This window comes from Oryx dammah, unplaced genomic scaffold, assembly GCF_014754425.2.
Source record: "Oryx dammah isolate SB20612 unplaced genomic scaffold, SCBI_Odam_1.1 HiC_scaffold_14, whole genome shotgun sequence".
NCBI lineage: Eukaryota > Metazoa > Chordata > Mammalia > Artiodactyla > Bovidae > Oryx > Oryx dammah.
Genome location: NW_024070198.1, coordinates 10,776,599 through 10,800,246, shown reverse-complemented (window position 1 = coordinate 10,800,246; position 23,648 = coordinate 10,776,599). Strand labels below are relative to the sequence as shown.

Sequence of the window (23,648 nt, the reverse complement as noted above, 5' to 3'; positions counted from 1 at the left end):
TGGCTGCTATAACAAATTACCACCCTTCTAGTGGCTTAAAGCCACAGAAATGTATTCAGTCACCGTTCTGGAGGCCAGAAAGACGAAATCAGGGTGTTGCTAGGACCACACTTCCTTCAGAGACTCTTGGGCAGAACCCATGTTTTGCCTCTTCTGGCGTCTGGTGGCTGCTGGCATTCCTGGCCTGTCATGCAGCCCTACAGTTTCTGCCTTCTGTCTTCATGCGGCCTTCTCCCCTGCGTCCATCCAGTCTTCCCTGTGTCTTATCAGGAAATTGTCCATGGACTTAGGGCTACCCAGATAACCCAGGATGCTCTCTTCATCTCAGGATCCTTAATTTAATCACATATGCAAAGACCTTGTTTCCAAATAAGGTTACAGTCACAGGTTCTGATAACTAAGATATGGGCATATCTTAGGGGCAAGCATTTAACCCATCCCACATGCTAGTGGCTGGTTTTCCAGTGGAATGACTGAGTCTCAACAAGATTTCCCAGTGCGGTGCTAGAAGAACGTTTCCATGCCTTTCACGTTCATGACACATTAAGACCAAAGAAAACCCCCGGGACATCCCCTGAGGTGGTGACAGTCTCCCTCCCGCGGGCTTGTTCTCTTTCAGATTGCTGACCTGCAGCTCCACAAACTGGACGAACTGGATTGTCTGATTCAGGGCCTGCTTTACGTCGACTCCATTGGCTTCAACGGCAAGCCGGAATGTTACTACTTTGAAAATCCCACAAATCCCGAATTGTGTCAGAAAAAGCCGTACTGCCTGGATAACCCGTACCCTATGTTGCTGGTGAACATGGGCTCAGGTGTCAGCATCCTAGCAGTGTACTCCAAGGACAACTATAAAAGAGTTACAGGGACCAGGTAAATGCGGTTTCCACTAGGAGAACCTTTCTGTGCTTATTAAACCCTGGCCTCTTCCTTATAGACCAGTTTCTGAAAAGGTTACTTATATTGAATACATTTTCAAAAGAAAGATCTTACCTCCTCAACCAACCAAAAAGGATTTATTGGATGTGTTATACAGGGCGATTGATAGAAAGGTTAATAAAACACAGCTCTTGTTCTGGTGGGAAACTGGTCAGGTGCAGGAAAAGGGTCACACAACCCAGAAGCCAGGTGGAAGGATACTTGTGATGGTCAGAGGGCTGCAGAGAAACCCTTCCTTTGGAACTACCTTGGTGCCTAGCACAGGAAGAATTGCTTGAAATAATGTCATTCCAATCAGTGAGCCAGACTGTTTGCAGTGCTTTTTACCCTCAGATAAATGCTCCCGCTGCAAACTGGAATAGTCAGCACACCTCACAGGGAATTTGGAAGTATAGTGGATAGGCAAACAGCCCTGTGACGGCAGTGGGGTGGAGTGAGTGTTTCTTTGTGTACACATACCCTATGGGCACGTGGGCTCAGCTTCCTGTTAATGGGGATTCAACACGGAGCAAAGATACAGGGTCAGAAGTCTTCGAGAGATCATAGTGTAAACAAAATTACAAGGGTTTTCTTTACTTGTAAGAGGATTAGAATGAAGTTTCTTATTGGACCACAAGAACCCATTTTTGGAGGAACGATTTAAGGAACTAGCACTGTGTGACATGTGCTTTGAGACATGCTGTTGAAAGTGTCGTTTTTGATAGACAAAGATATCATGTAACTCCCCTGAGCCTCAGTATCCTTGTTTGTGCCACGAAGTGAGTTGTTTCTTAATTTGTACCTGCCTCTCCCGTACTGACATTCTGTCATCCTACTCACGCATGAGGAGGCGAGCACTGCTTTTCTCCTGTATTAACATGACTTGTGATGGGTCTGCATAAATCAGTGGTTCACCACTAGGGAAGGGAAGATTGAGCCCCTCAGGGGAGGGAGGTTTGACAATGTGTGGAGACATTGTTTTTGGTTGTCACAATTGGAGATTCAGTGATACTGGCATCTAGTGACCAAGGGTGTTGCTAACTATCCTACAATAGCTCCCTACAGCAAGAACGTGTCAAGTCCCAAATGTTAACAGTTAGTGGTATAAGGAAAGCCTGGTACACACATCCTGACTGATCCTGCTTTGTGTGTGTGTAAACTGCCTCCAGGCAACACACTTTCTTACTAAGAATACAGCACTAAGCTGAAGAATCACAACTAATGAGGCCCCATAGCCTCATTAGGCCTGTCAGAAGTATCAGAGACAAGTAAATATTTTGGCTAGGCTGGGTTTACCTAAAGAGAATGATCTCCTGAGAAAGGTATAATCTACAACTACAGACTTCCTCCCAAAAGGAGGCATCGAATTGGTAGAGCTAGTCCCAAGGTAACAACAAGCTAACTGTTGTCCACAATTAGAGATATTTATAGTTTTGTTGATTAACACTAAACAAAGTCACGATTTATATCACAGGTACATGCTCTCAACCTTGGAGGTTCCAAGGATCTGGTTGTCTTTGAATAATGAGCCAAACTGTGATGTTTGGTATCTGGTATATGTGCAGTAATGCCTATAAATTCCAATGACTGGTAAATGCTGGTTAATGACCAGTGCTTTGCAATCAGCAAATACTGTTTGGATGTCCAAGCTTTCTGACAAGCTCCCTTTAGCCAGTAGTTTTGGAAAGGTATTGCAGGAGACTGAAGGTTATGAGAGAGCCCTTTCCAGGGCTGCCACAGGCTGGTGGGGGGAACGAAATATCAAGTCTCTGGACCCCAGGTCTTCTTTGTCCAACCAGTTATTCTGCCAAAGGTTTTTTGTTTTGTTTTTGATCCAAGTTAGAAAACCACTTATCTATAAACTATAGGCATACCTCAGAGAAATTGCAGGATCAGCTCTGGACTGCTGCAATAAAGCCAGTATCGCAATAAAGCGGATCACATAAATCTTTTGGTTTCCCAGTGCATTTAAAAGTTGTGTTTACACTATATTGTAGTCTTTTAATTGCACAATGATATTATATTTAAAAATACATATATATACCTTGATTAAAAAATTTTATTCCTAAAAAATGCTAACCATAATCTGAGCCTTCAGCAAGTCGTAATCCTTTTATAATAGTGATTCCAGAGATCACAGATGTATAATTTTACTGCATCCTAGATTCGTAGCAACATTTCATTTCTGTTGACACAACTCCATTTATAGCAGTCAATGAAAAAAAAAAAAGCAGAACTTTACAGCTTATATTGTTAGAATGTGTAATCTATGAAAAGAGGAATGTAAAGACTTTTCAAGCTTCAATGAAATGACCAGTGCAGCTTATTTCATTCTTTTGGAATCTATTTTAAGGGCATGAGCATTCATGTAATTGGATTCTTTTAGTTTCTTCCTGAAATTCCTCACTACAAGTTTGTTGGGTTTTTTCAAAAAAGAATGATGTTTTGGTCTCTGATTTGCTGAGGATTTTGCTATGTGTCTGCTGAAACAAACATGCATCTGATGATGAGCGAGAGAATCACTAGACTGGATAACGGGGGGCAGGTTGAGGATGTTAATAAAGTGCTCTTCTGCAACTGTACATTCTTTCCTCCGACCTGCAGTGTCCCAGCTGTGCCAATGCATGCTTGCTTTCCCCATTCAGCACCGACTCTTTGTCAGTCACCTGTCATTTTCCAGTCATACAAAACCCTCGTCCCTCTTCACTCATACCAACACATCAGATGATGAGTTGCCTTCTTTCTAAGTCAGCCAGTGCCTTTAAGTGCTTATATGTTTGGAGTCAGTTGCTGAACACCTTGAGGAGTACAAATACCTGATTTCAAAGACAGGATATTAGTGTGGATGAAAGGTAGAAACTAGAAATGGGAGCCAAGCTTTATTTATATATATATATATATATATATATATATATATATATATATAAACGCATACACACACATACAGAGAGAAAACAAGACAAATTCACGTCATACAAGCCCAAAAGTGTTCCCATTAAACCATGCTAGCTATGTGAGGCAGACTAAAAACTAACAACATCTCATGATGCACCATGTTAAATGTAAATAAGCACAAACTTTCTTAGAGGAAATCCAAAATTTCTGCTGCTACTGAGCTGTCAAGGCGGTAATGCCCATGGAGCCCCTTTTGTCCTCATGGTACTGCAGCTGCAGTTTGGATAGCTGTGACTGGTGCCTAACTACCTAATTTGCTACGAAGACACATCGTTTCAATCAAGTATGTATTTTGGTAAGAATCACTATTTAAGAAATATTACAGTTACACCTTAGATGTAAACTCTAAAGAACTGTGTGTCTATAACCTGTACCTTTTTGGTAACAACTTTTTTACAATACATATAGTTTACCCTAAATTTTCTTTTTTTTTTAGATTTAAGTTTTGAAAATAACCTCGATCTCAATATGAATTTGCTCGTAAAAGCCAGTATCCAAACACATATGGAATCCCCAGGGCTGGCAGTTCTTGGAATTTCAGAACAAACGGATATGCATTTACTCTTCTGTAAACAGAGAGTAAGGCCCATTCATGGCCATATCAGTGCTCTTTGCCAGGTGCTCACTGCTGACAATTTTATTCTGAATCTGCTTTTCCTCCCCTCAAATAACTTTGATATTAATATACAATTGCGTTCCCTCTCAACTATCATGATTGGTTTTGAATCTTGTCTCAAAAGACTGTTGTAGAGGAATTCCCTGTGCCCCCCACCCCCACAAAAAAAGAAAATGAAAGCTTTTAAAACATGGTTCAAGCACTGAGACCATTTTAAGATCTCTGTTACTATTTTTTGACTATTGGATGGTAAGTAAAATACTAATAATCTTTTCCAAAGTTTATTAGAAAAAAAATCAAATATGAGATGCATCAATTGTTTCCTTTTTGAAATTTCTGAGAATCTTCAATGACAATCTTCTGCTGGAGAAGCAAGGTCAGAGGAAAGATACAGCTTTGGGACTGGCTATTCCTTGAAGAGTCCCTGTTCAGTTTTGTCCTCATAGAGTCTGTCTCTCTAGATTTGAACTATGCTGCCTGTATACACAGTTTCTAAATATTTGTATTTAGCTACATATGTTTTTTTTTTTTTAATAGCAATCATTTCTCTGGTTATTTGCCGCTTTCACACCACCCAAATTGGAGAAGGAAATGGCAACCCACTCCAGTGTTCTTGCCTGGAGAATCCCAGGGATGGCAGAGCCTGGTGGGCTGCCATCTACAGGGTCTCACAGAGTCGGACACTACTAAATCGACTTAGCAGCAGCAGCAGCAGCAGCTCATGATTTGGCCCCATTTTCTAGGTGGGACGATTGCATGAAGCACTTAGGTCAGTGGCTGGTTGAAGGTCTCACAACGGAAATCAGTGAGAGTCTTTCTCTGGGTTTTGTCCTTAAACTTCAGGGCAAGTTTTCCTTGATGTTTCTTTTAGTGTCTGCCCTCTTTTTTTTTTTTCAATCCGATCTACCCTAAAAGCTCTTTTTCACCCAGCACTTTAATTCAAGTGCCCCTTAGTTTTTCTTCTGTTTTTATTCACCCGTATTAGTGACCTTGATGTAGTTGGGGACTTGGACGGGCAAAGTCTTCAAGTAAAACTTAAAAAATAAACCTTATTGTTCCTTCAGTCTTGGAGGTGGAACATTCCTAGGCCTTTGTTGCTTGCTGACTGGTTGTGAGACCTTTGAAGAAGCTCTGGAAATGGCAGCTAAAGGCGACAGCACCAATGTTGATAAGCTGGTGAAGGACATTTACGGAGGAGACTATGAACGATTTGGCCTTCAAGGATCTGCGGTAGCATCAAGGTAGAGACTAAGTAGCTAGGAGCACTAGTGATTAAACACAGGGCAGTCTCTCCACCCTGGCTGTTCATTTAGTTGTTGGTTTTTGTTTTTTTTTTTTTAATGTCAACCCACCAGCGTGGTGCAAGGATCTATGGTACTGGAGCTCAGACTTGATCTCCTGACCTTGATGAAGCACTGAGATGTTTAGCTTTGGATACCTGTGCTTAAAATAAGGCAGCTTTGAAAGAAGGTTCTGGAAAACTGCAACAATTTCCCCTGTTCTATTCTTGTCCAGATATCTAGAGGCATTTAAAAAAATTTTTTTTCCCCATTAATAGCCATGCTATTTTGTCCCTGTTAAGAAAAGGGCAGTCAATCAGCCATATGGTAATCCTGTCAGCTTGTAAACCATGATAGCTAAATCAGGTCATTTGAGCTTGATCAGAGTTATTCATAAAACTCTCCGCTGTACTTTGGTGGAAGCATGGGGCCTGCCTGAGGACGATTTTGAACACTCGCTAATATTTCCAACATAGCTTTGGCAACATGATGAGTAAGGAAAAGCGAGATTCCATCAGCAAGGAAGACCTCGCCCGAGCCACCCTCGTCACCATCACCAACAACATTGGCTCCATTGCTCGGATGTGTGCACTGAATGAGGTAAGGCCTTAACCCCGGGACAGCCATCTGTCATTCATAAACATCATTTTTGGCAGTGCAGTAACTGTTGACCCTCACAACACTACAGACCCTTGGAAAATCTGCTGTTTCTCATAATCATACCTTGTAGAACATGAGGGATGTGTTTTGGGGGAGGGAGAGGAGTATGTGTTTTATTTTTAAGGAGGCACTGGGTGATGACAAATAAAACCATGTAACCGGGGTAAGACAGTAAAAGTGACAGTCCGTACTATAACCTCTCCAGTCTTGTGGGTGGACACCTATTGAACTGTGAGGGAAATCTCATGCATCCTTGTAAACAGTTGCAGGTAAAACATTCCACTTGCAATATTCGATATTCTCTCTGCTTTCAGCTTCTTTACAGTGTTGCCTTGTGGCATGGAGTTCAAGCAGCATTGTACAGGGCTATCAAAGCACAGAGAGCTTGCTACAGCTGAGGCCAGCCAGAGCCCCAGGCACAAGAAAGGGCAGAGCTGGTAACTGACAAAGCTTTTGTAACGTGTTTTAAAACATTGCAAAATTACTTTGAGAAGAATAGAAACCTTTTCTGAAATACAAGATGCGCCAAGTAGAATAGTTCTCACCGAGCTGTATTAGGAAGACAAGAAAGAGGCATTAGGATGTGGAATAAGTCATAGTAAAAGTATTAAAGAATCACTGAAGCATCAGTAGTCGGGCTTCCCAGGGGGTGCTGGTGGTAAAGACCCTGCTTGCCAATATTCTTGCCTGGAGAATCCCACGGACAGAGGAGCCTGGTGGGCTACAGTCCATGGGGTCACAAAGAGTCAGATACAACTAAAGCAACTTAGCACTGGAGCATCAGTAATAGAGTCTTCAAAATATGAATTTCCATAGAAATGTGACATACATACAGAAGAGGGCTCAAACCACAAGGGTCCAGCTGACAAATGGTCAGATACATGTGCCTGTGTGTGCCCACACACACCTGTATAGCCACCACTCAGATCAAGAATTAGAACTCTACAGGTAACTGCAGAAACCCTCTCCAGCCCCCTTCTAGTTGAACAGTGGAATATTAAACAGGGTAGGAGGCAGCCTTTATGACAGGTGGGTGACAGCCCTGCCTTCGAACTCTAGGGTTGAAAGAGACACACTCCTTTTACAGTACTGAACAGAATTTGTCACTGGCCTATGGATCAGTCATGCTTTTTGTAAGCCCCCATTTCGATTGGAGTTTAAATGAGGGTGGTATTCAGATGAAAGTATGTATTCCAGAGACATGCCTTTTCAAAGTCCACTGTGGCCATGGGATTCCCTTTAACAGAGAATTTATTTTTTGACATGAACCTTTGAGGACGGTTTTCCTAAGAAGCCAAACAAGCCCTAGGACAAGTATGTGTATGGTTGGCTGTGCCCATAAACTCTCAGGGCCACTTGGGTGGAAGGTCTCCCATCCAATAGAGCAATAGGTGCCATCTCCCCTCCTTTCCAGAGAGCTGCAGTGAGCCCGCGCATCTTTTTACTGGTATCATAATCACTGTACGAATAGAGGAACTGCTTTTATTTCCGTGTCAATACCATTTATTGTTGGAGGATAGTGTAGCCATGGTACATACTATTAACAGTTGGAGTAACCCTTTTGAATGTTTCTGTGGTGTTGAATGAATGAGAGGACTCACGGATCACCTGGGGCCAGGGTTCTGGTAGCCAACGTCCTGCCGGCCATTGCTTTGCTCCCTGGAGTCACTGACTGGACGATCTTTGATTCCAGTCGTTTCATGGAGGGACACCACATTTCCTGACTCCAAAGTATTGTTCTGTGATTATTGGAATGCTATCAAATAGTTCTCTACCAACTTTTAAAGTTTGTATTCTTCTCTTTTTTTGGAATAGAGAGTACAAACACGTAATACAGAGCTCTGCAGACACCACAAGTACAGTATACGTGGAAATGAGTCACCACTGCCATCCCATCCCTCAGTTTTAACCTCTCTAGAGGTAGCCATTGGTTTTAGTTTTTCTGTTTTGTTTTGACTCTATACTATCTGCATTATAGGATAAACATACTGAATAATATTTGATTTTTGAATTAAATGTCAGACTTTTCTTTAATGGAGTCTGAGTGTTATACCTTTTCTACTTCCACATTTTTAAAAAGAATTCTTCCATGTTTTCTTTGTCTCTTTTCTTTTTTTTTTAACATTTATATCTTTGACCCACCTGGAATTTATTTGAAGTGGGAGTACCTATCACATTCTAATGCCATTTCCCTTTCTTCTGGCTTCCTGCCAGAGCAATGCAGGACTGAAAGTTTGAGCAAGTCCTACCTGGGCAGTTTGTGGCTACAGTTCTTATTTGTGGAAACATTAAAATTACCTCCCATACCCCTACCCAGGGAAAATTTTCACTGTGGTTAATAGATTTGTTAACATGTATTGTTGAAATCTGCGACAGTTAGAAAGTGATGTTCCCACACTCTGGTTGCTCTTGATAAATTGAACAGAAAATAATGCCAGATCCCAAGACTCTGTTCCCTTTTATGTGAGTGACCATAGCAACCGGCTCTGTGAGTGAGTGATGGTGAGCAGCGTCTGTGTGGCAGACAGGCTGAGTTCAGTGTGAGGTGTGTGTTCAGAATGCAAATCTATATCCGTGGCAACAAAAATATAAATGCATTTTTCATTATCTTATTGTAACCCACATATTGATCAAACAGGATATTTCATCATATATCCTAAAGGGCAAAACTGGGTATCACTTCTTTTTTGTATTCCCAGTGTTTGCAACAGAGCAACCTGACCAGACTTGTTAGATAAATAACTCATACCATAACCATTTAATTTATGAGTTGATTGCGAGTTCTCTGATAGCCTCGTGGTTGGGATTTGGTGCTGCCATCGCAGCACCAAAAACTTTTTTTAGATAAAATTTATTAAAAAATAATTTATAAGTTGATAATATTTTAGAGTTGGAAGTTTGGGGGATTGAAGGAATGCACAAGCAATTTAGATGATCTTGAACTCCAGTTTTAATTTCATATATGAAATGTTGGGAGGTGAATTTTATATTAGACCCAAGGCAACCTAACATAATACCTGTAAACAAGCCCAATATCAGTCTCTGCCTCACCCATGCAAATTGTGGAATGAACTATGAGGTTGGTTTGGCTTAATGATGGAAGTCCTGAAATAGTTCTGCTTAACAACAACAAATTCACTCTGCAAGGTCCTGGAGCGCAGTGATATACAAAGCGTTGGGTCTGTTAAATGCTCTTTTTATGCCATGATTCACTACTTCTCTTCGTTTTTTCTTTCCCAGAATATTGATAGGGTTGTGTTTGTTGGGAATTTTCTCAGAATCAATATGGTCTCCATGAAGCTGCTAGCATACGCCATGGATTTTTGGTCCAAAGGACAGCTAAAAGCTCTGTTTTTGGAACATGAGGTAAGTTGAGTTCACATGGACTTAATTGTCCTCCATGGACATTTTTGGGTTGTCTAACATGTGATCGGGTTCCTTAGTTTGTATTTATGCAAAAGATAAGGAAGAACAGTATATAAAATGGAAGCTCTCTTATCCAACAATCAAGACTGCTGCTGCTGCTGCTGCTAAGTCACTTCAGTCGTGTCCGACTCTGTGCAACCCCAAGACAGCAGCCTACTAGGCTCCCCTGTCCCTGGGATTCTCCAGGCAAGAATACTGGTGTGGGTTGCCAATTTCCTTCTCCAATACATGAGAGTGAAAAGCAAAAGTGAAGTCGCTCAGTCGTGCCCGACTCTTAGCAACCCCATGGACTGCAGCCTACCAGGCTCCTCCGTCCATGGGATTTTCCAGGCAAGAGTACTGGAGTGGGGTGCCATTGCCTTCTCTGACAATCAAGACTAGTAGATGGTTAATTTTTTTAAAGTTAAAAAATGAGTGATCCTGGGAAAATACCTCCCTACTTTCAACATTCTATTTTAATATAAAATGTATAAATGTTCATTTGCTCACCAATTTTTTGAGGTAGGTAGGTCCAAGACCTAATTTTGAGCATGGGTTCTGTTGATGGGAGCTTTGTAATTGTCTTTTTTTTCATAATCCACAGTATTATGTACCTTTTTTGATTTTTGGCTTGTTTCTTTAAAGTAGATCAAGAAATTAAAGATACTTATGAAGTAATTTGGTTGCAAAATCATTCTGAATTATCCCAATCTTTCATATGTACAATCTACCTAAATAGAGGGCAACAGTTGTGACTACCTTTTTCAGTCTTCATTGCATTTTTTTTCAGTATTGAGATAGAGTTAGCACATAACACTGTGTAAGTTGAAGGTATAGAATAATGATTCAATATATGTATATATTATAAAATGGGTTATTATTAATAGCATAAGTTTAGTTATCATCCACCACCACACATTATTACAAGGATTTTTTTCCTTGTAATGAGAACTTTCAACATTTACTCTCCTAACAACTTTCACTATTATTAACTAGCTTTTTCACCTTTTTAAAGAATTTAACTGGATTTTCATAGAGGTGACCATTCATCTTGTACTCTTTTTATTGGTTTTGGTGGTATATAATTACATTTAGATTATTACATTAACAATGAAATTGTCATAAACAAATTTGAAGATAAACACAACTGACCCTTGGCAAATAAACAACTCAGTTGGTGAGAACAGAAGTGTTCAGACTACTCTTAGTAACCTGGTGGCCTTGAGAGGCTAGTGTGCTAGACATTAGGCAGCCTGTTTACAGAAGTAGAGAGCTCTGATTAATTCAGAGTCCCTTATATCCAGGTTTCTACACTAATAGAAATTGGAGGTTTCTAAGAGTGAGTGGGGGGCCCTCTTTTCTTCCCACTTTCTCTATCCTCCTTTAAAATCGATATTGTAGGGTTTCCCTTGTGGCTCAGTGGTGAAGAATTCGCCTACCAGCGCAGGAGACACAGGTTCAATCCCTGTCTGGGAAGACCCCACTTGCCATGGAGCACTGAGCCAGTGCTCTCAGGCCCACAAGCTGCAACTGTTGAGCCCGTGTGCCACAACTACTGAAACATGTTTGCCATGCTCCTCAACAGGAGAAGCCACTGCAGCGAGAAGCCTGAGCGCTGCAGCTAGAGCGTAGCCCCGGCTCACCACGAGAGGAAAGCCCACACGGCAGCGAAGACCCAGCACAGCCAAAACTAGATTCATTAATTTTAAAATGGAAGAAACTAAAATCAATGCTGTAGAAAGCAGCTCTTTATCATAGCAGGCACCCAGTGCCTTGGATAGAATGCAGCAGGAAGAACAGGAAGTGTCATAAATTTCCATTGTAATATTGTGGCATTTTTCTCATTTCCAAATTGAATTATTTATTTGAAAAGTTGCTGATGGATTTGTAAGTTTTTTAGGGCTCTCTAAACCTATGTTCAGTTTGATTAAAGCATATAAAACAATAGGAAGTTAAATACGAAAGAGTTAAAGGCCAATGATAGACATTAATACTAAAGAAAGTTTTTGTTTTTGTGTTTTTATGCAGGCTAAGAAATGATGTTAAATTTTTTGTGGGGAGGATGGGGAGTCAGAATTTTCACTTTCCTGGAGAAGGAAATGGCAACCCACTCCAGTGTTCTTGCCTGGATAATCCCAGGGACGGGGGAGCCTGGAGGGCTGCCATCTATGGGGTCGCACAGAGTCGGACATTAGCAGCAAGTGACTTAGCAGCAGCAGCAGCAGTGACTATATAACATCCAGCTGAAGACTAGCAGGAGGGTACTCTCTCTGCCCCCTTCTGATGCCTATGTCAGAAGCTTTCTCTATCTCCTCTATACTTTAATAAAACTTTATTACACACACACACAAAAGAAGAATTTTCACTTTCCTTCCCCCAACCAGAGCATCTCCCTTTCTATCTACTTAGTTAATCGATTTTCCTTGTAAAGTTTTGTTTAAAAAAATAAAATGAAAAAGAAAAACACTCTTCTGGATATCTGTGCTAAGTCGCTTCAGTTGTATCCAACTCTTTGCGACCCTGTGGACTGTAGCCCATCAGGTTTCTCTGTTCATGGGATTCTCCAAGGAAGAATACTGGAGTGGGTTGCCATGCCCTTCTCCAGAGGATCTTCCTGAGGAGGAAATGGCAGCCCACTTCAGTATTCTTGAAAGAGGAGCCTGGTGGGCTACAGTCCATAGGGTTGTAAAGAGTCGGACCTGTGTGAGCATGCATACACATGTATCTTGGAACCTAAAAGAAATAGTCTAGTAGAGCAGTTGAGAACACAGGCTCTCACTGACTTGGAGACCTTAGTCAAGGACTACTTCCCCATTCTGTTTTAGCTTTTGTAAAATGAAGTGATAATAGTATTTGTCTCATAAAGTTATTGTGAAAATTAAGTGAAGAAATTCATGTAAAGTTCTTAGAACAATTTCTAGCTTATAGCAAGCCCTTATAGCAAGCCCAATAAATGTTAGCAGTTGGCGGTGGAGGCAGAGATCCCTGCTGTGTAGTATTCTGACATCTGCCACCCATTTCTGCAGGAAGTAACCATGGAGCCAGGGAAATACCAGAGAAGAGGCATCTCCTGCCTTTTGGAAACCAACTTCTCTAAAAATTTCTGGTTTTCAGGTTCTTTAATTTTACAGATGAGAGAAGCTTAGAGGTCCTTCCCGTGAGACATTACAACTTTGGAGTCAGATAGATTTTGCGATTGAGCCCCGGGACAAGGCATGTGACCCTGAAAGGGTAATTTACTTTATTACCTTCCATTTCTCATCTGTGAAATGGGGGCAATAACGTGAATTTTGCCATGACAAGGATTAAAATGAAATAATTATAATCCGAAAAATCCTAAAAATACTCAACAGCAAGGTAGTAGTGTAGTGTATACTGTGGTGCCAGAGATTTTTCTAAGCACTTTACATCTGTTAATTTATTTAATGTATATAAGCAAATAGATACGCAGTGCATTTATTATTATTATTCTATCATGTTTCATACCAGAGTTCAGGTTTTAAATTTCTCATTATCTACAGCTTCCCAGATGGTGCTAGTGGTAAAGAACCCGCCTGCCAGTGCAGGAGACAAAGAGCTGTGGGTTCAGTCCCTGGGTCAGGAAGGTGCCCTGGAGGAGGGCATGGCAACTCACTCCAGTATTTTTTCCTGGAGAATGCTATGGACAGAGGAGCCTGGCGGGCTACAGTCCATAGGCTCTCAAAGAGCCAGACGTGAATGAGTGACTGAGCATGCACGCACACACAGCATTAATGGGCAGCATTCCTCAAATTATGAAAAACAGCAGGTATTGGGCCAAGGTTCAGAGATAATCATACAGAAGTTTTCCCATTGTTGTAGGGTTACTTTGGAGCTGTCGGGGCACTGTTGGAACTGTTCAAAATGCCTGCTGACCAGTAGAGATGAGCCATAGACATGGAGCAGCCCTCTGTGAGGACAGGGACACAAGCTCTGCTGCTGGAGAGGGTGAGAGCCACTGGGACGGAAGCCAAGCCATTATGGCAGATGAACCTGCTGGATTTGTACATAGTTTAAAATCCTTCTTGCTGATCTTTTACTCTTGGGTTTTGAGCTTATGATTCAAAGTGGGGAATACAAGAGTTTTTTCTGTATACTGTATTTTTAAAAAAAGAAAAACATTTGTGCAGTGTGGCCAAACCTACCAATTTTATGCATTGACTTTGAAAAATTGAATGATGTTTAAAGAAGGACCTGAAATGTAAGTGCTGGTTATTTTTCTTCTGGGGTTTACTGATCAGTGTGATAATTTTTAATTTCATTTAGTAATGACTCTAGAAGATTTTACCTTGACATATTTTTCATGACGTTTCATGATTTGCTGTTGGTTTCAAATGAAACTACAATCTGGCATGTTTTACTGTGAACACTATTTTGTTTGTTTGTTTACCTTTTTTTGGTCTTGTTTTTTCTGTTTGACTGTCTTATGGAAAAAGAGAATCCTTCCCCGTTTCTGTCCTCAGATGACTCCCCTCCCCACCCCCGCAACACATTCATTCTTTAATGTCCTTGTTCATATTAATCAAGGTGCTGACCAACTCAATACAAAGTTAAGCACGAGATCTAAAGCTCTCAAAAGTGCCCTTGAAGAGAAAACTCTGAAGAAGTGTTCATGAATTTAGTGAGTCTGGCAAAAGTTGAAAATTATTAATATATGCAATTTTGTCATCACCCTTATGAATATAAAGTGTTGCATTGAATTTCTTTTATGTTAGGTTATAATATTACATTGAAATGTTCTCTGATTAAATGTCCTCATCCATGCAGAGCATGTGAGTGGCAGCAAATCCTGTGCAAGATGCTGGAATTCACAGGGAAAGTCTCCCGGTAGATAAATGTTCACACTGGGATGTTTAGGAGAAGTCATGGGTTGAGGTGTCATGTAGTAATATCTGTGTTTTGTACATGTATGTACCTAGGAGCTTTGTAACAATGCCTCTTAAATAATAACAAACGTTTTTATTTAAAATATTTTAGACTGAAAACTGTATTTCAATCCCACTTTCTAAAATTAAAAAAAAAAATTATGATACTGATATATATATTTTTTTTCTGTCTGAAAGATATCATTGGGACCGATGGGTAACTTTAAAATGAGAGCTTTGTACAAATATTGAAACACATGAGATCTAATGATTTAGAACTAATTAATCTTTTGAATTGAGCATATTGTCGAAAGGGATTTTTGAAGGGCAGTACCACTGTTCCATGATGAAACTTTCCTTCTTTGCCTTCTGGGCACCATCTTTAATTTCCATGTCTTCAAGTCTTGAAGAAGTTGATGTTAATGAAAGTATACACTTGTCTGGTTGAAATAAAGCCTGTTTCTGTTGTGATTTGTTTCAGTGTATATGTCATTTTCATATCTTAACCTTTATGTCCATATTATCTGCTTCTATATCATAAAATGAATATGTGTTATACGTTAGCTACTCTACATTTCATAATTTGAAGCTTTCACATAAGCTTGGTAAGGTCCAAAGCACTGTCTTCAGTTAAAGCTGTAGTGTAGCCCTATGCAAGGATTTATTTTTTTTAATGTAGCTTTATTGTTCTTACACAACTAACTCCTTATTCCCAAAAGATCACTACTATATTTGATAATTCTGAAAGAGTTTCAAAATTTGGTCATCACCAAAACATTTGATCAGCTTCCACCTGGCTTAAAAAAATTCCAGAAACTAAGATGTTTTTGAAAAAGGTAAGTGTGAAAACCCACATATCGTCTGTGACAGTACCTGTTTCAGACTGTTCTCTTCTTCCATTCCTACTCTCATCCGTCAGGGAATAGCACCCCTTGGATCATGGTTCTTCAAAAGAAATCAAGGCATGGTAGTGCAACTACATAATTTTTAAATTATCTGGAATCACTTGATCTCACATTACAAATGTATATAACACTGGTTTAGCTGAGGAAATAAATTACTCCATTATACAAATATCAGTTATATGTTGGCTACTTATAGCCAGCCATTTTTTTTTTTTTTTTCAAACAATGAGGGAGTAGTACCCAGAGGAATTTTTTTACATTCACTTGAATAATAGACACTTTGGCTCAACATCATGAAGAAATTTGGGAAGACTAAGAATGCTAAAGCTGAAACTCCAATACTTGGCCACCTCATGTAAAGAGCTGACTCATTGGAAAAGACCCTGATGCTGGGAGGGATTGGGGGCAGGAGGAGAAGGGGACCACAGAGGATGAGATGGCTGGATGGCATCACCGACTCGATGGACATGAGTTTGAGTGAACCCCGGGGGTTGGTGATGGACAGGGAGGCCTGGCGTGCTGTGATTCGTGGGGTTGCAAAGAGTGGGACACGACTGAGCGACTGAACTGAACTGAACTGAAGAATGCTTATCTTGAACTCCATGAAGTCAGGGTGACCAGAAGGTCCACAGCAGGACATCTGGTTGTGAGACAGCTTCTGTTTGAATCCAGCCTATCCACTGATGAGCTGTGTGGGCAAGTAGTTAACCCTCTCTTTAAACCCGCTTTCTCATTCACATGTGTGCATATGAGTGCTAAGTCGCTTCAGTTGTGTCCGACTCTTTGTGACCCTATGGACCATAACTCACCAGGCTCCTCTGTCCATGGGATTCTCCAGGCAAGAATACTGAAGTGGGTTGCCATGCCCTCCTCCACAAGATCTTCCCAACTCATGGATCGAACCTGCGTCTCTTATGTTTCCTGCATTAGCAGGCAGGTTCTTTACCACCAGCGCCACTTGGGAAGCTGTTTCTCACTTATAAAATGAGGCAAATAGTAGTTTTTACTTGTATACTTAGAAAGCTTAGCACAGGGGTTGATACACAGTATATGCTTCATTAATGCTAGCTATGCTGAAAAAAAGAAAAATAGATGTTTTTTTAAATGAACAGGTTAAATTGGTGATTTCTAACCTGGAATGTGGGGAACCCATTTTAGCATGAAAATACTATACAGGTCTCAATATGCTAGTCTACATCTACAGCCCCACATCCACAATTCTGAAATCCCAAACTCTCAAAATTTATCTTGATAATTCATTTCACAGAAAAAGTTGACTTGAGCATTATTTATGACACTTTGGAGGTTTCTACACGTTGCAAAGAAATTAATGTGCTTGATTACAAAGTACTGCCCCAGACCCTACTAAGGGTGTTAATTAGGTAGGGAAGCATTCTGAATTTTGAAACACATCTGGTGCCAAGAGTTTCAGATAAAGGAATTGTGGAAATATTTACTTGTATTCTTCAGTTTATGTATTCTTCATCCATCTTTACATGGATTCAGAGTCCCTTTGTTGAGAACCACTGTTACAGGTAATTTATACTTGACATCACTCAGTTGTACAAGGAATATTAAGAAGTTATTTTGTGCCAGGAAGGGGCACTGAGTAGACTGGGAGGAATAGGTTATAACCGCCTCTTATCAAGTGTGGGGAAGACAGACGTCTTAAACCAACCATATAATTTCAGGTGTCATTCATTCACAAATATGCACAGCAGTAAACAAAACTCAGACCCATCCTCAGAGAGCTTACATTCTGGAAGGGAAGACAGATAACATTACTAATCACATAATGTTATATCAGTACTACAAAGAGGAAAAAGTAAGATAGAGGGGCCAGAGAGCGAGGTAATTCTGTTTAGAAAATGAAAAGGAGAAATTTTCTTTGGTTAGATGCTCAAAGACAACCTCTGTTAGGAGGTGATGCTGGAGCAGAGTTGAATAAAGTTGAGAAACACCTGGGAGAAATTCTTTCACTCCTGGAAAATGTCAGTGGAAGTGGTAAAGAACTGTAGGAGGCCGGTGAGCCTGGAGTCAACAATGGGCAGAGTGGTGCGAGATGTAGTTCTAACGGTAGCCGTGGACTAGGTCCTGTTTGAAGTCCTCCAAGTGAGGGTAGAAAGCTCAACTTGAAGGAGACATTGGTCCTCTCCCCTGGAGGAGGGTACAAGAAAAGGCTTCACAGAGCCTTAACCAACAAGCCCAGAGCACCGAGCGGACCAGGAGGGGAGAGAGCAGGCTGAGAGAAGCATTGAGGGAAGAAGCAGCCTTGCTTATTCAGGAAACCGGATGCTGTCTGCTTCAGCCGGGCTGTGCTTAGTGAGAGAGGAAAACCAGATGCAGGAGAGAGGGCCACAGCCAGAGTCTGAAAGGACTCGTATTCTGGTCTTTTTTGTAGTCAGTGCGGAGCCATCAGAGAGTTTCAAGTAAAGTGAAACTAGAATTAATCTGGCTTCAAAGTGATGGTAGAGCAAAATGTCCTATTAATGTGAGTAAACCGGGTATTGTGCTTTTGGATACATACTATCCCATTATCATGGTTAAATTTCCTCTACTGTGCCAAACCTCGTGCAGGAGCTGCTTAGTGGACCACATTTCTCTGTAACTAAGATGGTTATATAAGCTCTTGAGCATTTTCCCACAGGACAAAGGCTATGACTAGTAGCTACAATTCTGTTGTGGTTCTGTTTAGTGAGCAGGAAGGTTTCACCATCAGAGATTACCATAAACTCCATTACTGGTAAGAACTGTTTAGAGAGAAGGCACTTTTCCTCCCAGTGATCAGAAGATGATCCTTCCAAATCTGCTGAAGAAGATTTAATGAATGCACCTTTTCTACAGGGTCTTCTAGGTACTCATTCTCTCTTCATCTATTTACTTTTGACTGAATGCCTATGGTCCGGAAGGCACTGGGTAACATTCAGAATACATTCTTTTGTGAAAAAGACAACAAGATCCCTTCTTTCATTTGGCTTCCATTCTGGTGAGGGAAAATTGACTTTAAGCAGAGACCAATAAATAAATGAGAAAACAATCAGATAGTGATAAATGCTACAAAAGAAACAGGGTGATATAATAGGAAAGAAAAAGACTCCCCTTAGTCATGGGTGTAGGGGTATGCTCGGTCGCTTCAGTCATGTCTGACTCTTTGCGACCTTACAGATGCAGCCCGCCAGGCTCCTCTGTCCTTAGGATTTCCCAGGAAAGAATACTAGAGTGGGTTGTCATGCCCTCCTCCAGAGGATCTTCCCAACCCAGGGATCAAACCTGCGTTTCCTGTGTCTCCTGCACTGCGGGCAGATTCTTTACCCACTGAGTTGCCTGGGAAATCAGATGGGCATGAAATACAAATATGATTAAGTTATGGCCTCAGCTTCTAAGGAATGCCAGTGAGTTCATCTTGCTTTCACTCATTACCACCACCTCCATGAAAATGAAAGATATTCTGGGGAAGCAGTTTGATGGCTAATCCATCTCATAAGCTTTGAGTATTCAATTTAGTTCACACATGTGTGATCATAGTTCTCTGACCAGGGCTTGAACCCACAACTCATGGAAACACGGAGTCTTAAGTACTGGACTACCATAGAATTGCCTCATCTCAGAGTCTCTTATAAAACTTCTTGAAAATTTAGAAGTAAAAATTTAAGCAAAGATGTATTACCAAATTTGAGAACGCTAATTAATTAGAGACATTCAAAATATGTAAAAATTAAACAATACACTTCTAAGTAATCAATAGGTCAAATAAGAATCACAAACAGAAAATACATTGAAATGAATGAAAATTTCAACACAACATGCCAAAGCTTTGTTGCATGCAGTTAAAGCAATGCTTAGGGAGAAATTTATAGCTATAAATATTACTTAACCATAAAAGGAATGAAGTACTGGTATCTATTACAACATGGATTAACCTTGAAACTACTATGCTAAGTGAAAGGGGCTAGTTTCAAAAGACAATCTGCCTTCAATACAGGAGACCCAGTTTTGATCCCTGAGTTAGGAAGATGCCCTGGAGTAGGGCATGGTAACCCATTCCAGTATTCTCGCCTGGGAAATCCCACGGACAGAGGAGCTTGATGGGCTACAGTCCATGGGGTAGCAAAGAGTCGGACTCAACTGAGAGGTTAAACCATCACACAATATAGAGATAGTTAATTAGTGGTTTCCTAAGTCTAAGGATTTGAGAGAAATGAGTTACTGCTCATTATTATGAGTTTCTTTTTTGGTGACACAAATGTTCTAAAATTGAAGTGACACTTGTACAACTTAGAAATCACTGATTATACACTTTAAATAAATTAATTAAATGGTATGTGAATTATATTTCAGTACAGTTATTTTTCACAAATAAGTTATATTTGAAAGTTGAAAAAAATCCTTTATATATAGCACAAAAGTGAAACTATGTACGCTAATTGGATATTCTTTATTTTAACCAATGGTGTCATTTCAATTTCATAAAATATTCTACTCATTAAATTTGGGAGTGCAAAGTTAAGTGGGCCTTAGGAAGCATCAGTTAGGTCGCTCAGTCGTGTCCGACTCTTGGTGACCCCATGAATCGCAGCATGCCAGGCCTCCCTGTCCATCACCAACTCCTGGAGTTCACTCAGACTCGCGTCCATCGAGTCGGTGATGCCATCCAGCCATCTCATCCTCTGTCGTCCCCTTGTCCTCCTGTTGTCTCCATTTTCTTTTTATTAACAAATGAATTTCTCTTTTAATTTTTGCTCTTATAGCTTAAGAAGAGTTTTAATTTTCCCCTTTGGTTGTAAAGCAACTAGAAAGAATTGGATCTTTTTAATATTAGACTTTTCCTTCTCTCTTTTCTTCCCTCTGCTTTCCCTCTGTTCATGAAATTTGCAGCTGCTATTCTAACCAGGTTTGGCATCTAAAAAATCTTGCCATTTGGCTGCCATAATGTGTCCAATGAATTATGTCTATTTTAGCATGTTCCATAGTGAGGCAGGTGGTATATGTCTTCTGTATCTTTAAGAGATATGTAAATTGTAATTTTAAAAGAAAACTTAAATGTTGAAATAACTGCTTTTTCATTAACTACTCAAGTTAACTTACCCTGACTGGTTAATATTTTTTCATGGAATGTTCTCAGACTACACTTTCTAGCATTTATGTTGTATGTACATGCTTGTGTGTGTGTGTGTGTGTGTGTGTGTAGACATGGTGTACTGGGGAAGAGATAAAGCCCAGTGTTAATCCTGCCAGTAATGCATCTGGAATTTATATTAGAACTATAATTTACACAGAGTATATTTTTAAATTCAATACTGGAACAGTTTGTCAAATGTCACATTATTTTAAAAATAGGCCAAGAGTATTTTTGTATTAAGTTCCACAAGTGTGTGGGTTGAAATTAGGCCAGTTAAACAGGATCGTGAATGTTAAACAGGAATATTTTTAAGCAGTCTTCTTTGGGGTTTGATGACAATTTATGCTGGAATTATAAATTTTGAAACAAGCAGTCACTCTTGTCTGTCTGTTCATGTGCCAACATCAACACTGAATTTATCAAGTAGTTATTTATGCAATGTTTAGACAAGCAAAATGAGATGGAGAAGGGAGGCAATTATCTGTAGATCCTACCCACACAGCTTTCAGTGACAGCAGAGAAAATGGCTTGGTTGTTGAGAACAATTGAGTTTTGTTGACTGTACCCTGAATATTCAGTTAATTACACAATTCTTCCTGTCATTTAGCTTGTGTTTCTACAGCCAATGCCTGACCTCAGCTGTCCTGACCTCACAGCCTCGACCATGGTCATTAATTAACCATGACGACTACTCAGCAAAATCAGACTGGAGGAATATCTGTGCATCACAAAGTTGGTCTCAGAGAACCTTAAGGACCATTTCATCTGTGGCATAATCTGTCTTCGTGGCCATAGAGAAAGACATTGAATATGACCAAGATATAACCACCCTTTGATATTAAAAAAAAAATCAACCTTTCTAAAATGGTATATGACATTAAGATTTGCTTTAAAAAGAAAACACCAAATTAGGTCTAGTTTTGGGATGCCAAGCAAATTCCAAATATATTTGTATACAAACTTTAAGACTTATCAACTCATTATATAATGCTAACTACTGATTAATTATTGCTCATTTTTTTTTCCATGGTATAGTTTAATTATAGAACAAAGTATGAAATACCAGTCAGGAACAGTCTTTAAAAAGCAGCAAAAGTAGGCAACATAAAAGCCAGAGAATCTGAAAGGCATCTTCTTGGAGACACCAGGGAAAACATAATTTAGATATTCATTAATGACCAATTTCATTGAAAAATGAATTGGACATTATAGCCCTTATAAACTAAAGCATAATTATTAAGTGTGCTTCCCTGGTGGCTCAGAGGTTAAAGTGTCTGCCTGCAATGCGGGAGACCTGGGTTCGATCCCTGGGTCAGGAAGATCCCCTGGAGAAGGAAATGGCAACCCACTCCAGTATTCTTGCCTGGAGAATCCCATGGACAGAGGAGCCTGGTGGGCTATACAGTCCTTGTGGTCGCAAAGAGTCAGACACGACTGAGCGACTTCACTGTCTGTCACTGTATTCTAATTAATAGGTTTATTTATACTCTGCTGCTGCTGCTGCTAAGTCACTTCGGTCGTGTCTGACTCTGTGCAACCCCGTAGACGGGAGCCCACCAGGCTCCCCTGTCCCTGGGATTCTCCAGGCAAGAACACTGGTGTGGGTTGCCATTTCCTTCTCCAATGCATGAAAGTGAAAAGAGAAAGTGAGGTCACTTGGTCGTGTCCAACTCTTTGCGACCCCATGGACTGCAGCCTACCAGGCTCCTCTGTCCATGGGATTTTCCAGGCAAGAGTACTGGAGTGAGGTGCCATCGCCTTCTCCGTTATTTATACTCTAGATTAGTTTTTAATTTATTTTTATTTGGAGGATAATTGCTTTACAGTGTTGTGTTGGATTCTGCCACACGACAACGTGAATCAGCCATAGGTATACGTATGTCCCCTACCTCTTGAACCTCCCTCCCACCCCCCATCCCATCCCGCCCTTCTAGGTTGTCACAGGGCACCAGGTTGAGCTCCTTCTGTCATACAACTGCTAATGTTTTAATGTCAGCTTATTGATTCAGTGCTGCAAAAGAGAATCTGGAAGCAATAATGCAGTCTTCCATTTCAGCTCAGGGGAAATTAGTTTTGATCGTTCAAGTGGTAAGTTACAAAACTATGCTAAAGCTTCACCCAAAGCAAGTATGAGAAGTGGAAATTACACTTTATGCTTTTATTCTCATTTTTAATTCCTAAATAAATGTTGAACAAGTATTTAGGGAATATCAGTTAGGAAGGAGTCAATTTATTAGCCTGCTCTGAACTCTTTTGAACTCTCACAGTTTCTGACCTGGCACTGGATGAAGAGGGAGAGATTGGGACAGCGATGACCTTTAACATTCTTCCAGACCTGCATTTCTGATTCTAAGAATCAGACGCTGAGCATGCTCTTTATAAAGTTATCACTTTCATGAGAAAAAAAAGTGTTAACACAGAAAAGAGTTCATAACAAGGACAGCTCTGAGGATTAAGCCGTTCATGTGTCTGGTATTCCATGTTCGTAACCTCCTTTAATGTACCCAGCATATGAACACGGTGGGCATTCCTGTCTCACCTCACAGAAAAGATCAAGGCTTGGAGAGGTAAAGGAGCATACCCATGATCATGTACCAGTCATCAAGAATCTTGAAATGGCCTTCTGGGAAAAAAATCAAGGTTTCTCTGAGTTCAAATAATCCAGATATTTGCTTCCATTTTCCGAAAGGGATTGTATATAGATACAATACCTGATTGTGTAACTATCACCGCTATCATTCATCTTACTGAAATTTCGTCATGCCCAGGCTCAGAATTTCACAACAGCTGATCTGAGGTCTCAGTTCAAGGACTTTCCTTCTTTGTTAATATTAACATTCCACCACTTGGCCTCCTCTTTTTCTTCTCTTCATACTTCCACTACATTTTACACAAACACTGATGCTA

The 23,648-nt window shown here is 40.4% G+C and overlaps 1 protein-coding gene across 4 annotated transcripts in view; it reads left to right on the top strand.

The window, feature by feature from the left end:
- The window catches only part of PANK1 (pantothenate kinase 1), a 107,978-nt gene extending 92,790 nt beyond the window's left edge, over window positions 1-15,188 (top strand). For all 4 annotated transcript variants that reach the window (XM_040254723.1, XM_040254724.1, XM_040254721.1 and 1 more), the window contains 5 exons: window positions 620-873; window positions 5,554-5,730; window positions 6,246-6,369; window positions 9,670-9,795; window positions 13,675-15,188. In XM_040254723.1, coding sequence (XP_040110657.1) covers window positions 620-873; window positions 5,554-5,730; window positions 6,246-6,369; window positions 9,670-9,795; window positions 13,675-13,734 — 741 coding nt within the window. In that variant the 3' untranslated portion in view covers window positions 13,735-15,188. The remainder of the gene's footprint in view (window positions 1-619; window positions 874-5,553; window positions 5,731-6,245; window positions 6,370-9,669; window positions 9,796-13,674) is intronic.
- The last annotated feature ends 8,460 nt before the right edge of the window (window positions 15,189-23,648 follow it).